The following is a 15527-nucleotide window of genomic DNA, read 5'->3' as shown; positions in this document are numbered from 1 at the left end:
ATTTCCTCACCCCTCTTCTCCCCTCCCTCTTACCAGTCCAGGAGGCCTTGATTGGTGGGTCTCTTCTCCCCTCCCTCTTACCAGTCCAGGAGGCCTTGATTGGTGGGTCTCTCTTCTCCCCAGTTGGCTCTGATGACTGTGGGCTTGTGGTATTCGTTGTGTGTGTGTGTGTGTGTGTGTTTGTGTGTGTAGGAATCTGCTGGTTCATCTGCGGGGCCCAGGCCTCTGGCCATCCTTAGGGAACACAGCTGGAGGGAAAGGAGGGTTTTCTCTCTAGGTCTCTGTCACCCACCTCTCTATGTCTTACTCTGTCAACCTCAAACTTTCTGTCTTCTGCTCTGTCCAAACCCTTGTGTTAATGTATCTGTCACTGTCTCTCTCAGTCTCTCTCTCTCTCTATCTCTCCAAATCTCTGTGCCTCACGTTTTACTGTCTGAGCTCAATGTTCTACTTCTCGTCATTAGTCATGTGCTGTGATGGAAGTGAAGTCTCTGTGTGGGATCCTGAGTAGGAGTGCAGGAAACTGTTCGTACACTGAGCCTGTCCAGTCTCTCTGCCTTGGGAGTCTATTAAAACCAGTGACTGTGTAAGGTAATGGGATTTGTTTGTGTGTTTGTGTGTGTCCTCCGGAGGAATGTGTGCTAATGGGTTTGTGTGTGTGTGTGTGTGTGTGTGATGAGTCACAGTCCTGCCTGCTGTGTTATAGTTCTCAGAATGTGGCTGACTGCAAGGCCAACGAGTTGTGGCAGTGTTGTGAAACTCCCTCCTCTTCAAACACATGGTGCACACACACACACACACACACACACACACACACACACTCTGCGTGATTTCTCTCAAACACATACACAAAAAAACAGCACCTCCACACAAACACACAGTTGTAGTTTTAAACACAGTGACCCTTATCTTTGCGACACGGGTCAGAGGCACGGACATAAACCAACATTATCCACTGCACAAGCACACGCAGATTACACACACAGACACACACACACACAAACACCGCAAACATTCACGCCACACGCATCTTTTAAAATTTCAATTATTTTAGTATCGTTGGATCAGAGTAGTCTCTTCTACTGATTGTAGTGGCATGATCCTCACATAGTCGCTAACTAACTGACACATGATGTTTTCAGTACATTCAGCCCCTGGTGTTTGTGTGCTCATCTGACCACTGGTATGCACGTTGTGAATACCAAATAGCACTATGCTCCTTATGTGCTACACTACCGCTGAGAGCTCTATGTCAGAAGCAGTGCACTGGAAAGGGAATAGAGTCCCATTTGGGCCGCAGACCTAAACCTCAGACCTCCGTGACAGTCTCGGTGTGTTGGACAGAAACTGACATGATCCTACCACTTTGTCGATTGACACTAGTGCTTTAATGGCCGAGCTCCATGAAGTCTGTAGACTTGGTGCCAATAGAAACATTTATTAGCATTTGCACGGTTTGGAATTATTAGGAGTTTATGTTGAGCATCATTTCTGGGCTTTACTTTTATCCTATGGTCAGGAATAATGACAGATAAATAAATACCTTTGACATCATTGTTGATGTTCTTCACTTCTTTCCTGCTTTCCTACTTGGAACTCTGATCACTGAACAAGGAATTGTCTTGACAGCCTGACCGGACCAAGGCCTGCTAGGTTTAATATCTGGTCTGGCATCAAAGGCTGTGTCTCTGCCTCCCTCCTGCCTCCAGCTTCTCACAGACAACTTGATGATGTTGATCAGGGAGTCCTCTCTGCTGCTGTTTTGACTTGATCTGAAACATGGTCTGAGCGTAACCAATTCAAATCAGGCTGCCTCTGCTGTAAACACTGGGTCATGAGGCTTTGCTGGCCCAGATACAGAGTTACAGATACAGAATTACAAATACAGCTAAATCTACATGGAGACCAGGGACATGAGAATTGCAGAATGCATCATTAAGAAAAACTGCCTCAACAACATTATGTTGTTGTCCACTGTCACATTGATTTATTCATTTTATAAAGCTGTAAAACACAATATTTTGCATACATTAGATTTCAAAGGACCACATTTGGTATGCTTTTTAAAAAACTTTTGGAATAAATATTACGACTCTGGAATTATCACAGCCCTACGAGGAGTGCTTACGTGGGGTCCATTTAGCCTTTCAAATTATGTTGAAAACATGGACAGCAAGGACATGCTTCTAGTTTGGCACTGCTCTGAGATGCTTCATGTACTGCACAGGGAATCTTCAAGCTTACCAGCAGTAAAAATGGGCGTTGCAAATAACCAAAACAATTTTTATCTCCATTGGTTAAAACATGTAGTTGGATGATCTGGAAGGTAGTTGTCCAAATAACATGGCTTTGCTGTCATCACCAAACCTTTGTGATTTGGACTGCTGGTCTACGAACCAGGCCTTTTTTCCAGTGTATGTTCCCTCCCTGTCCCCCATGCTGATAGCGGTTAGGTCATTGATCCCCTGGACAGTGACAACCTATCGTAGTGATGCCTTGGCAGCTCGTCCTCGGTGACGCAAGACCCTGGAATATGGTTGGACTAAGCCAGATGCTGACGATTAGGTTTCACGTTACCCCACAAATGAGATAGTACTAGATAATGAGATGCGAGCTGCGAATATATGACATACATGGCTTTGCTGATTTGCTCGTGTCAGGCAAAACAGATCTGCAGAGGGGGTGAAATTGTTGTACATTTAACTAGAGAGATATGGTAAAAGCAAGCTACGTAGTCTAATTTGGACACAACTTGATTATTTTTTTGTTTGTTTATCTGAAAAAAGCAATATCCGACTTGTTCAAATGAGTCGTTGTGTCTGAATAGTGTATGTAGTACGTCTGCAGGATATTTGTTTCAATTACACCCCATTGGCACATCGTTTTCGCAGAATTAGAGCATTCTTTAATTACACAAGGTCTTTTTTGGAAGAAGCATGTTATGCGGTGTACGGTTAATGAAGTCATTTACAGTATCAGTACTCTGTGTCCAGACGCATGGAGGTAAACAGAGAGTGCGCTTTAGTTCAGCTGTTGTCCTCTCAGTTTAAAGGTGGCTCGACGTGGTAGTGTTTAGCCTCCGTAAAACTCTGATGGACACTCGGGCTGTTGCTGAGGGCCACAGCATGTGGAAAGAAAATGACCTGAACCGTTCGCCTGTCCTCCATCTATTCTAACTGAATGTCAGAAAGAGTTCCTCCCGCCTCCACCCACAATGTTTCAGGCTGAATTGGGTGTGATGTAAAGATCTGTTTTGTAATGTGTTCTGCGTGGATCATCAGGACCGCACACGTAGGTCCTGGGCCGCCTCATCAATAACTAAGGAAGGCGGTTAGTTGTATCGGTTGGGCTGATGCTGGGCCGGAACAGAAACCTTTCTCGGGTTCCTCGTTCCGTGTTTGTTTTATTAGGCTAGATGTGTCATGATACAGGACGATTTGCGTGTGATGGGTGGGGTTCCGAATAAAACATGACGTAAGCCAAACGCATCAGCCGTCCGCCAATGGGTGTTTAGCCAATGCCATTCGAGCTTCCCAATTGGTTCTTTCTGGCAGGACGAACTAATGCATGTTGATTTATCCCTGCAATGACATCAATGACACTCTAGGGGAGTCATTTGACTTCTACTCCTTGTTGCTGTTATAGGGGTGTGGCCGAGAGCAACCATTGCCAGTATAGGCCTGGATCCCAAATGAAGCCATACTTTTTCCATTCACTATTGACCCTGGTCAAAAGTACTGCACTAAGCGGAGTCTGGGATGCCATTTGGGAAACATCCAGTATGACGTAGCACCTCTTTTGGATATTGGTCTCTCACAAGCCTTATTTAATGGTTGACAGTGGGCGTGTGTAGGCCGAAAGCTTTCTCCTTTTTGTCTCGGGTTTCTTTACTTACTGTAGTCCTACAAAACAATATGCTCCATGCATAGGAAAATTACATGGAAATACCAATAAAGCTGAGTACCAGCCTCTTTTGTGTTAAAACAATGCGTTTCAGTGACCTTTTGTGTATACTGAGATTCGCTTACTTGATACAGCTTGATCTAATCTCTCTTACGCTGTCTTCCCAGGCACGCCCTAAAGGTGAAGGTCTGACCCCGTACCAGGGGAAGAAGAGGTGTTTCGGAGAGTATAAATGTCCCAAGTGTAAGAGGAAGTGGATGAGCGGTAACTCCTGGGCCAACATGGGACAGGAATGTATCAAGTGCCACATCAACGTCTACCCACACAAACAGGTGAGACAGAACCGCGTGTGTGTTGGGAGAGGAGGCTACTTATCTGGGGATTCGATACCAAAGTCGGAGTAGGATATCAAGGTCAGAGTAGGAAAAATACAGTGTGTGTCAAAGGTGTGTGTGTGTGTGTGTGTGTGTGGGTGGGTGTGTGATGTGTTAGCAGTCATTATCGGGAAACGCTGGAAATAAGGTTTGACATACATTCATTTGTTTTGTCTAGAGTTATCAAGAGTATCGCATGCAGCCACATCCAAATTCACATTACAAGGTCGAGATACGTTCCAGATCACATCGGACAAATCAGTCTAGCAGACATACAGTACTAGGGTTACACATATACACATAACAAAGCAAAGAACAGGACATTTTCCAAGCCATAGCAGGACTCCCTCAGGCCATCTGGTTATGCTCCTAAACTCACTCAGATGGTTTGATGATGGACAAACAAGTATAAAAGTGATCCATGGTATTGACGACATTTGACGTCCATTAGAAAGGTTACACAGTTTTTCTTTTTCATTCAATTAACAACATCATTTCAAACCAAAACCATAGAACAACCAGAGATGGTACCAATACCAAATTTAAAACTGTATTGATTCCTATTTAGAATACCCTGAGTAGTTAAGGAAGATATTCAGTTTATTATTCATTATTTGTCAAAGTTCTAAATTGTTAGCTAGATGAAAGAACAGTGGGACAGACTCCTGCAGGGACCACCCAACCACCCCAGGCCACAAAAAGACAGTTTTGTGACTGAGCTATATGTTTTTCAGGTCACACGGGTCGTCTCCTTTCAGAAGGAGAACACGAGTCGCCCTTCAGGCCCTGGGGATGGTACTAGAAGTAATCGTAAGGTTAAAAAAATATGTTCAAGATTCTACAATCAGATGAGCACAATGCTGCAGCAAGAGCGGAACAAGAAAATGTGTCCCAGATTTGTTTTAACATCAGTCCCAAGGCATCTGGCACATCACAAGTAGAAAGTTGTTGAAATGAAAACAATGATTCCGTACAAACTGACTGATCCAGCAATCCAGCTGGAGGCTGGTGAGAGGAACAAGCAGTTGACTGGATGACTGGGGTCAATTTAACCAACAATTCTTTGAAAGCCTGCCGAGATAAAATGCTGATTAAAAGCATCACTTACCTAATTTTCCTCAGTGAAGATTTTGGAGTCTGATCTCAGAATGTGCTTAAGCAGGGAATACGAGAAATTCCCATATTGTTCACCAAAATGTTGAAAGCTTGCCAGCAGAGTTTGAGATAAATTTAGGAAGTATCAAGATGTAGCTTTGGATGGTTTTAGATATGGACGTGCATCCGATCCTTAAAATGCTGAAAAGCTGCAATCATCTAGAGCACAGGTGTCAAACCGATTCCACTGAGGGCCTAGTGTGTGTCTGGTTTTTAGTTTAATTTCAATTGGTGCCCAGTTCAGACCTTAACAACCAGGTGAGGGTAGATCCTAACTAATTTGTGATATTATTAGTCAATCAAGCACGAGGTGGGAGCAAAAACCTGCTGACACTCTGCCCTCCGTGGGACCGGTTCGAGATCTGTGATCTACGATATCAGTATTTGATATTATAATGATTAAGATTATATGGGCAGGGGCGGCGTGCCTGATCCTAGTCTTATGTCTGTAATTCTACTCTGAAATTCATTGGGCTCTATTCACTGGAGACAAAATGACTTAAAATGGGCTTACATCTAAAAGTCTTCATTTAAGTACATGCTTACTGACTTAATAAGGGCATTGACCTACGTCCACATTAAGTCTGCTTATCTTAAGTTGAAAGGAAACTTACAATAAGTTGAAAAGTAAAGTTTTGAGCGAGAAACAGAAGCGTTCAATTTGCAGTGGTCTCTTAATTTTAACCCTTCTGTTGCTTACTCAAAACCTTCCTTTTCAACTTTTTTGGAAAGTAAAGAAAAAGGTGCAGTAGTCTCTTCATTTTTTCCTTTTTCTGCTGTAACCACAGGAGGGTCAACTTGGCCTTGAGCTTAGGGTCATTGTTGTGCTGGAAAGTCCCATGCGCAGCTTTCGGGCAGAAGAATGCAAATGGTCTGCCAGTATTAACTGATAAAATGCTGCATTCATCTTCCCATAAATTTTCACAAGATTCCCTGTGCCTTTAGAGCACACACCCCCCCATAACATCAGTGAGCCACCATCATGCTTCACAGTGGGGATGGTATTCAGTTCACCTCTCCAAACATAGCGCATACGGTTTTGACCATAAAGCTCTATTTTGGTCTTTTCACTCCAAATAACAGTGTGCCAGAAGCTGTAAGGTGTGTCAAGGTGTTGTCTGGCATATTGTAACCAGGCTTTTTTGTGTTATTGGTGCAGTAAAGGCTTCTTTCTGGCAATTCGGCCATGCTGCACATTTTTTTTCAAGTATTGTCTTATTGTGCTCCTTGAAACAGCCACACCGTCTTTTTCCAGAGAAGCCTGTATTTCTCCTGAGGTTACCTGTGGGTTTTTCTTTTTTATCCCGAACAATTCTGGCAGTTTTGGCTGAAACATTTCTTGGTCTACCTGACCTTGGCTTGCGAGGCTTTGGATATCTTTTTATGTCCTTTTTCATCTTTATAAAGTTCCATTACCTTGTTACGCAGGTCTTTTGACAGTTGTTTTCTGCTCCCCATGGCTCAGTATCTACCCTGCTCAGATCATCCACATGAGAGCTAACAAACTCATTGACTATTTATACACAGACACTAATTGCAATTTAAAAAGCCACAGGTGTGAGAAATTCTACTTTAATTGACATTTTCAACTGTGTGTGTCACCTCATGTGTCTGTAACAAGGCCAAACATTCAAGGGTATGTAAACTTTTGATCAGGGCCATTTGGGTGATTTAAATCATTATGATTTAAAAAGGAGCCAAACAACTATGTAATAATAAATGGCTTCATTACCCTTAATTACCCTTTTTGCATGATCAGTCATATTTTCAAAATCAATGCCAAAGTTTCACAATTTCTGCCAGGGTATGCAAACTTATGAGCACATCTCTATCGCTCTCTCTCTCTCTCTCATATATATTTTAGTGTATAGGCCTGTAGTAGGTAGATGTAGGTGCTAGGGGTTGCTTGTTTCTTTAAGAATGGACATTTCAGTTCCAATTTCCGATTTGCGTGGATCACAGTCCATTGTTAAATGCTATTGAGAGTTCTGGTATACTGTGCTGGGGCTATGACCTCATGCACAGATTTAACCAGGCCTCAATGGCAGAACGCTTCAAGCAGTAGCAAGCAACTTCATCTGATCAAGTGGATGACGAGATAGAACCACATCCCCTTGAATGGGTGGCATTCATAGTGATTATTCTCACCAGAGTCTCAAAATGGAAGAGAAAAGTCTCTGTTTAATGGAGCCAGCTGGTGGGAAAAGCATGGTCTTTTCTGTGTGTTGTGGCTAGCATCATTCTCACAGGCAAATTCCACACATTTGCAAAGTCACCCACTTCACATTTTTCCCCCCGTCAGCGTTTGAGAATGGGCCTCTATCCTCCTCATACTGTACAACATGCACAGGCACTTGGCTCCAATAGAAAGGACATCCTCTTTAGTCTTCTACAATCTAGGCCCTCGATGTGCCTGCATAGTATTCCCGTTTCATGACTTGCTTGAAGACTGCAGACATTTATGGCTCTGGAGGGAGAAATACCAGTGGAATTCATTCAAAACTAACCAAACTTGAAAACAGTTTTATCCCTTAAAATAACATACAAAACCAAGTGTCCAGGCCCAGTGCTTCATTCCAAAACCTAAGATGTTTAACTACCAGATTTCCTTTCTCCTACTAAACACATACATTCAATCATCAAATACATATTTTAGAAGCCAAACTTAACATTGCGGATATGTTTGATGTGTATTTGGTGTTATTATCAGTAAGACTTTAAAGCTGGTGGCAGACATTCAAGGCCATGGTTGACTGCATTGTCTCATTGGCAACCTGGACCTGTATTCATAGTGTCTCAGAGTAAGAATTCTGATCTAAGATCAGGTCCGCTCTGTCCATATAATCCCTTTACTTGTGATTTACAAGGCTAAACGTATCTTAGGCTGATCACTACAGACCCACTTTATAAGTATGCTAGTTTTAACTAGTTCTAATATTTGTCCCTCTGTATGCAAAGAAAAATAAAATAAAAACTCTGTTAGAACAATGGGTAGGAAAGCACATGATTGCAGTGGGGTTGTATGTGATCGGCATCCAACAAACTGTTGGCGCTAAACGATACCCTCGGTTGTCCTTCATACCATTTCCAAGAAATCCATTACTCCCAATTGTGTAGCTGGTATTTCATGCAGGTTTGTATCAACAAACATGTGCCTTGGACGTCTTTCTGTAATTATACTGTGTTGGAGAGGTTCGATGTCCCAAACGGCCCCTTATTCCCAATCAAGTGCACTACAGGCAGTCATTTTGGACGCACTTCTGCAATTATATTTTGTTAGTAATAGAGGGCGATCTGCGCGGAGCTATGAGGGTTCTCATCCCAGGTTGCTCAATTCTAACATGGCGCTTGCAATGGCAGGGTTCTGGTTTCAATTACCACTGCGGACCGGTACCAAGACATTTAGATGACGAAAATGTTTTCTTCGCGCTTATGAAACAAATAACCACATTCCAAGTGTGTGGTTTGTTGAAGTGTTCTGATCTCTAATGGAGGTGTTATCACAACATTTTGCAGAGCTGTGTTTTTCTAGTTTATGATGACTGTCTCACCCCTCTCTTTCTCTTCCCGTCTCCCTCCCCTCTTTCTCTCCCCTTCCACCACCCACTCATCCCTGCTCCATCCCTCTGTAGCGTCCGCTGGAGAAGCCTGATGGCCTGGACGTCTCAGACCAGAGTAAGGAGCATCCACAACACCTGTGTGAGAAATGCAAAGTCCTGGGCTACTACTGCCGACGCGTGCAATAATGCCTTAAAACAGCCACCGCCCCGGCAACATCTGTACCGCCCGCTTCTGTCAGAAAATAGAGGAACCGTTGCCTGTGCCGTCTCTCCTCTCCATCCCCATTGTCTGAAAGAGAGTCTAGAAACTCTCCCTTCTCAACAGCAGGCCCTCACCCTGTCACTCTCCCACTCCTTGCCCAGTCCCTAGTCCCCACTGCCACTCCCATTCCCTATCTGAATTTGATAGCAAACCTCTTGGGGAACCTCATCACTAAGCGCGGTTCTTGGGCCTTTTCCTAATGGCAAGGGTGTAGAAGCTGATCCAAAATGTGCGCTTAGGGAAACCTCTGCCCATACTGATAAAAAGCCTGCAAAATGCTATTTTTTTAAAACATTTTTTATATCATTTGATGTAAATATCAACGATCCTGACAGGGCCTTTTGTACCCTTTCCTAAAAACCCTGTAACCCAACAAAGATTGTGTCTATAGTATGATATTGTTGTCACTGACAGTATTTCCCACCTTTGGTATTATTACCTCATTCTGGGGTGGGTTGGCGGTTTCCAGAGGAGGTTGGCCTTTGTTCTCCCTGCCAAGTGAAATGTGTGTGGATGTTCTGAGTATATCGGAGACAGAGCCTCTGGAGATAGTAATGCAACAGAGGTCCCTAAACCCTCTGTCATCATGGGCTCATGTCAGGGTAAAAGGGTTAATGTCTGGGTCAAAGGTCAACATATACAATAATAACTGTGAATTAAATATGAATTGATTATTGATTAACTGAGGGATATTGCACCATAAATCCCTGGCTGACATGTTACATGTGGCATATTTATTATTTGTTGTCTTTGTTTCTTGTGCAATTTTGTATAGATTTTAGTCGGGACATATACAGATGTGTATACTATATGTATGTTTGTATAGCAAAGTATTATTGTGTAACTGCTTCCACTTGTCTTTAGAAACTACTGTAGGTTGAGATAGTTGTTCTTCGTTTAGATTGTGTATCACAGTGAAAATAATGTCGATATTTCTTACTTTACATGCTATGCATTTATGTCAACAATGAAATAATTGTTTAGGTATTAAGATTTACAAATTGACCAGTTTTGAATTTCTATTTCTTAAAGGCCAATTGTGCAATAACAGCAGTTTCTGTGATGATAAAGACTGGATATTGAGATTCTCTAAGACAATATCCCATTGATATTGACTCTAAAGAGTTAGGTTATGGCAATTCTGTAGTCTCATTTCCTTTTATTCCCACTAATTTGACAGTTTACATCCAAACAATTATTTCTTTAAATAATTATTGAAAAGTAATTCCGTCCTATAATTTATGTAAGCAGACAATATTCTTATAAAGGGGCCACCTTTAAGGGCTCAACATCACATTTTAGCATGTTTACAACTAGTGTATTTGGTGTAGGATGCCCATAGATTGACATGGATAATTATAGTTTATAAGAACACATATTTATTCTGGTATATAATAGAAATCATTATACATCTCAAATTGGATTTATAGCATACTGTATTGCATTTGCAAAAGCAAATCTTTTGGGGGACTGACCAAAAGAGCTGTTGCAATCAAGTAACACTACTTTATGACAGTTTTATTGTCCTAGAATTGTGTGTGACTCTTCCTAATCTATTTTTCCAAGGGGTCTAACCCCTTCAATGTGTCAAACAGGTGACAGCAGTAAAGGATGTCTGGAAAGAGTGAGATGTGGAGGGATGTAGGGAAGATTGCTATGATGGTTGGTAAAGTAAAAAGAAGTGGAAAAGCTTGTCTTTTACACATTGCCATGTTTCGTTTATCAGAGGATATCTTGTAAGTGTAATGATGGATTAAGTTTACGTTTCCGTGTGTTTGATACCACTTCATATCATGATGTAAACATGATATCATGTTTTTATGGGTAAGAAGTAACCATTACCTGTTTACAAAGATGTAGGCCTATACCTTAAACTTTACACTTGGTGGATTTAAAGCAAAGAATGTCTTTGATCTTGTATTTCCAATATTGGGTTGCGTCTTAGCAAAGATTATTCAGACTTTTGGAACATTCATATTTTCTGAGGATAGTTGTAACGCTTTCTACCACTTTTCAGAACTGTATGTTTCTACTCAAACAAATTGGTTTCTCCAATATTTAGAATGTGTATGATGGTTCTATAAATATTGCATTTCTCATCACATATTTTTTATTATTTGAAACATACTAATGTGCCTTGTGAAAATAGATTTTTTTATTACATTAAACAAGAGGAGTGTTATACTTAGTTTTTAACTGGAATGAACTAATGTCTAGAGGTAACTGTTGGAGAGTGTTTGGCCAAGTCTGATGCAGGATCAAGATGTGAATGCATATGGGAAAACAATACTATTACCGCATTAGTAATGAGAACCGGGTAAGGTTTTCCTCAACACCATTTTGTTAAGATTGGCAGTAACTGAAATATCTGGCCCAAACCAAATCACACACACTGTAGGTAACAGTTGGAAACAATGTTATTTTGTAGTCAGTACACTAATGTGAATGAGCTGTAGCCCTCATCCTCATTCCATTAACTTTGGCTGGGATATATTCTGATTGTGGGTTACATGCATTGCTGCCCACCGTGAAGGAAAGTTGGCCTGATTCCAGATCTGTTTGAGGCTCTTGCCAACCAGTATATTCTTTTTTTATAACACAGATCCTGAACTAGGTTACAGGTTAGTAGATTATCTAAATATGAGGATATACAGTGCTTGGGAGATTTTGTGTATTATGATCAACTGAACTAAAAGGAATATGTGGATGAGAACATTTGTAATAAATATAGGGAAAATCTTAAAGACTCTAGGGAAAAGATCAAATCTCCTGAGATATTTTTTGGGGGATAGCCTGATTCCGTCCAGACAAGTTTGTGAAGACGCCATGTGTTTAAGATGGCATAATACGAGCTAATGGAGGCAGTTCATACAATGTGTGTATACATTTAAACATATACAAATGCTTTTTCAGATTTGTTTTTCTTTTGAATTTACATATACTTGACTTTTCTAGTTATTATTCAGTATGGTTTATTATTTTCTATGAACGATTTGTGTATTTTGGAAAGAAATTTGATGTTAAATTTTTTAAGCAATTAGCACTCACACACAAAAAAATCCCTTGAAGTTTTTACAATTGATTGTTTTATGTATATATTAGTTTCCCATCATATTAAAGGATCTTAGCTCCTCTGAAATGTTATGCAATTTTGAAATGTTCTATGTTAAAAGGGCCTATAATGCTGAGAGATAATTAAAGCTGGGTGTTTTTTGTTGATGTTTTACTATGATCTGAGGGGTTACCCCAACAGAGATATTTATGGAAATATTTTTACAGCCGTTTTTTGTATACAATACGCAACAACGATATACTAAGGAGGAAATATTGATGTCAACATAGATTATTATTAAAAAAGTTGGTACATAATTATTAATACCCTGTACTCAATTATAAGCCATTGTGTTTTAGTGTGTTTTGTTTTGTGGTTAGTACTGTTATTATCAGTATTAAATAACTCATTATGACGCCCAAGTGCTTTAACTAATATTTCTCTGAGAGTAACCATGTGTCCTTTAAATAGCATGCATTCAACTTGTATTGCAACTGTTACATTATTATTAAAATGGCTGAGTTTCTAGATCATTAAGATCTTAGTAGGTTGAGCAATACGTGTTGTGTTAACATGCAGAATAAATCATATTTATCTTAGTGACTGAAACTCACCACTGTATGAATTCATTGAACTGAGTTCTAGTTTGTTTTAAGCAATGACAACAATAACTTTTTTATTCATACAGTACTTTAGCACAGGGTGTAACTAAGGGCTGAAGTGTTACAGATTGAACAATCAAAATGCAAATGTCATTTTCGGCACACATGCTTGTGTTTACCGTGAATGCAGTATCTGCTAGAGCGGGCACATTGCCTTCAGATGTCTGTGACACAGAACGTCAGCACTGCAGATTAAATCCAGCCCTTCTGCTAAGAAAATGTGTAAGACGAAATATTATTGTAGAGTTTGCATGTGCATGTGTTTTGGTTATATCTTTAAAATAAGTATTTTGTGCAATGTATTTAATTTCAGCACAGTAATGTAGTGGGCCACATTGAATGTGTCACAAATGGCACCCTATTCTCTTTCTAGTGCACTACCTTTGGTCAAAGGTAGTGCACTGCAGTATTAGAGAATAGCATGTCATTTGGGAGGCACAATATTCTCTTAGCATTCTCAACAACTTCTAATTGATTGTTACTAGTCACTGAAATGTATAATTCACTGATAGTGTATCCCGACTAATACTTACTGAATGTACTGTTTTAATACTTACATGGTGGATTAGACATGGATGTCTGTTATTTGATGAAACACGATGTTGTAATGCTACAGTGGGATGGGGATGAGTTGGGATGTTGTGTAAAAAGAAAATAACACGTCTGTTTCATCTTGTCCATGAAACGGCATTCCGAAATGTGCCTTATTGTTAGTTAGAAAACAAGAAATGACTTTAGTGCTTTAGCACTATATGGAGTTATGATGAATAAAATAAATGTTGAATAAGAAACATCTGGATTTTGATTTTCAGTGCGATGTTTAACAAGTATTGTTCCGTATACCCTCCTAAGTAACGTTGTTAATCAGCTGAAACCCCCCACGACACTTGTGTACTCTAACTCACCAACTGATAAGCTAAGTAGAATTTCACCATCGTGCTCAAATACACTAGTCCGATCCTCTCAGAGGGGGTCAGGGATTAGAGGCTACAATAAAACCCCACTGAATCTTTATTGTCCAAGTTACTAAACTGTAGAGAACTTTCCAGGCAGCACCACATACAGTACTGTATCAGGCATTGTTTCTGTTTCTTTCAGACTGTGGCTGCCTTCAGTATCTAAAGTACATCTCCAGGTTTTTCTCCCATAGATAACACAGAGTGGACAGTGTAGATTACGTTGTGGAGGCCTTAAATGGATTAAATGTGCTGGGGCTCTGTGCAGGTCTGTAACAGACTTAGGTTCAAATATTAAGATTCCTTCAAACACTATTTGCTCCAAGCTGACTTGAGCCCCAAATGGGTGTGTAGGGGATTTGGGACTATTCTATTGGCCTAATGTGCCAGGCCGAAGGAAAAAGTATTTTATTAGTATTTGAATCGGAGAGGGGGGGGGGGGGGGGGCTGCTGGTTGGGTAACAGAGTGAGGGTGAAGATGTTTGAGAGAGCCGAAAAGTCCAGAGAGCCACTTCAGAATGGTTGATCGTTAGGAAGGTTTTAATCTCGGAGAAACCTTTTGTCCGCGACATTAACAGAGTAGTTGAGAGCACACGTTAATGCCTGTCTGAAGATAACACTATACATTTGGGTTTATGCTGGAGATACTGAATTGATTGTAAACATGTTATTGTTTCACATGAGTATATGAGTCGACATATGGCACTGGACGTAGGCTGCCAAGCCAAGTTTCCATGCATGGCTTTGGACACACATTCCAAATAGTTAAAACCTCACAAGAGGGTGGGGACCCAAATTATATCAAGTTTGTTACAACATCCCCAGCTCAAACAGAACCGGGGGCTAGAGTGTCGCTATGGTAACAATGTAACTGGAGAATTCAAACAAACGGCTGGAAGGTCAGAGCACATATGGTTTCATTTAGGAGCCAGGGAAGCTTTTTCACGTTTGGTTCATTATTTACTTTCATAAAGTATTAGTTTGATAAGCAGCACCACCACCCAGACTGTCTCTGGTTTTTCAGACAGTCTGGCCACTCAAAACTGCATGTCACTGGCGGACAGGGGAAACTGAGCCTTAATAAATAGAGGAACCAAACCATTTAAATAATGGTAACTAGAATCATATAAGTATAATGATTATATCCTATTTCGTTTGGGATGAACCCACAACCAACAAAGATACTTACGTTAAACAAAGTGTGGTAGGAAAATATTTTATAATGTCACAATCATGTAGTACCTGCTTAATTAACAATACAATAACCACCAGTTGTTGTAGCTGCATTTCTGTTTATTACTAGTGGTATAACTGTCTGCTGACTTGAAGTGACTGCACACAAAAAGTCGATGCTGTTCTATTGTACAAGGTTTTGCACTATTTTAGGGAGTTTATCATACTTTCAGTAAGCTGACCTTCTCAGCATTGTTTGGAGCAAAGTGAGATGAACCAGTAGATATCCCAGTACAGGGGGGTTTATGGACAAATGGAAGCCAAATCTACCATGTCATGTCCTGCTCTGAAGGACAGGAAGTTGTGTTGGAGGTCTGGCTGTCTAAAAAAAGACATTGGATCCTTACCAGGAAGTCTAAAAAGCAGGAAT

The 15527-nt window shown here is 40.7% G+C and overlaps 1 protein-coding gene across 1 annotated transcript in view; it reads left to right on the top strand.

Moving 5' to 3' along the window:
* The window catches only part of zcchc24 (zinc finger, CCHC domain containing 24), a 46038-nt gene extending 32285 nt beyond the window's left edge, over positions 1-13753 (top strand). Inside the window, exons 3-4 of the mRNA XM_010889107.4 lie at positions 4071-4235; positions 9065-13753. Coding sequence (XP_010887409.1) covers positions 4071-4235; positions 9065-9178 — 279 coding nt within the window. The 3' untranslated portion in view covers positions 9179-13753. The remainder of the gene's footprint in view (positions 1-4070; positions 4236-9064) is intronic.
* Positions 13754-15527: the final 1774 nt, after the last annotated feature.

This window comes from Esox lucius, chromosome 6, assembly GCF_011004845.1.
Source record: "Esox lucius isolate fEsoLuc1 chromosome 6, fEsoLuc1.pri, whole genome shotgun sequence".
In the NCBI taxonomy this organism is placed as follows: domain Eukaryota; kingdom Metazoa; phylum Chordata; class Actinopteri; order Esociformes; family Esocidae; genus Esox; species Esox lucius.
Note: the sequence above shows the minus strand (reverse complement) of the source record. Positions and strands in the feature narration are given on the sequence as shown.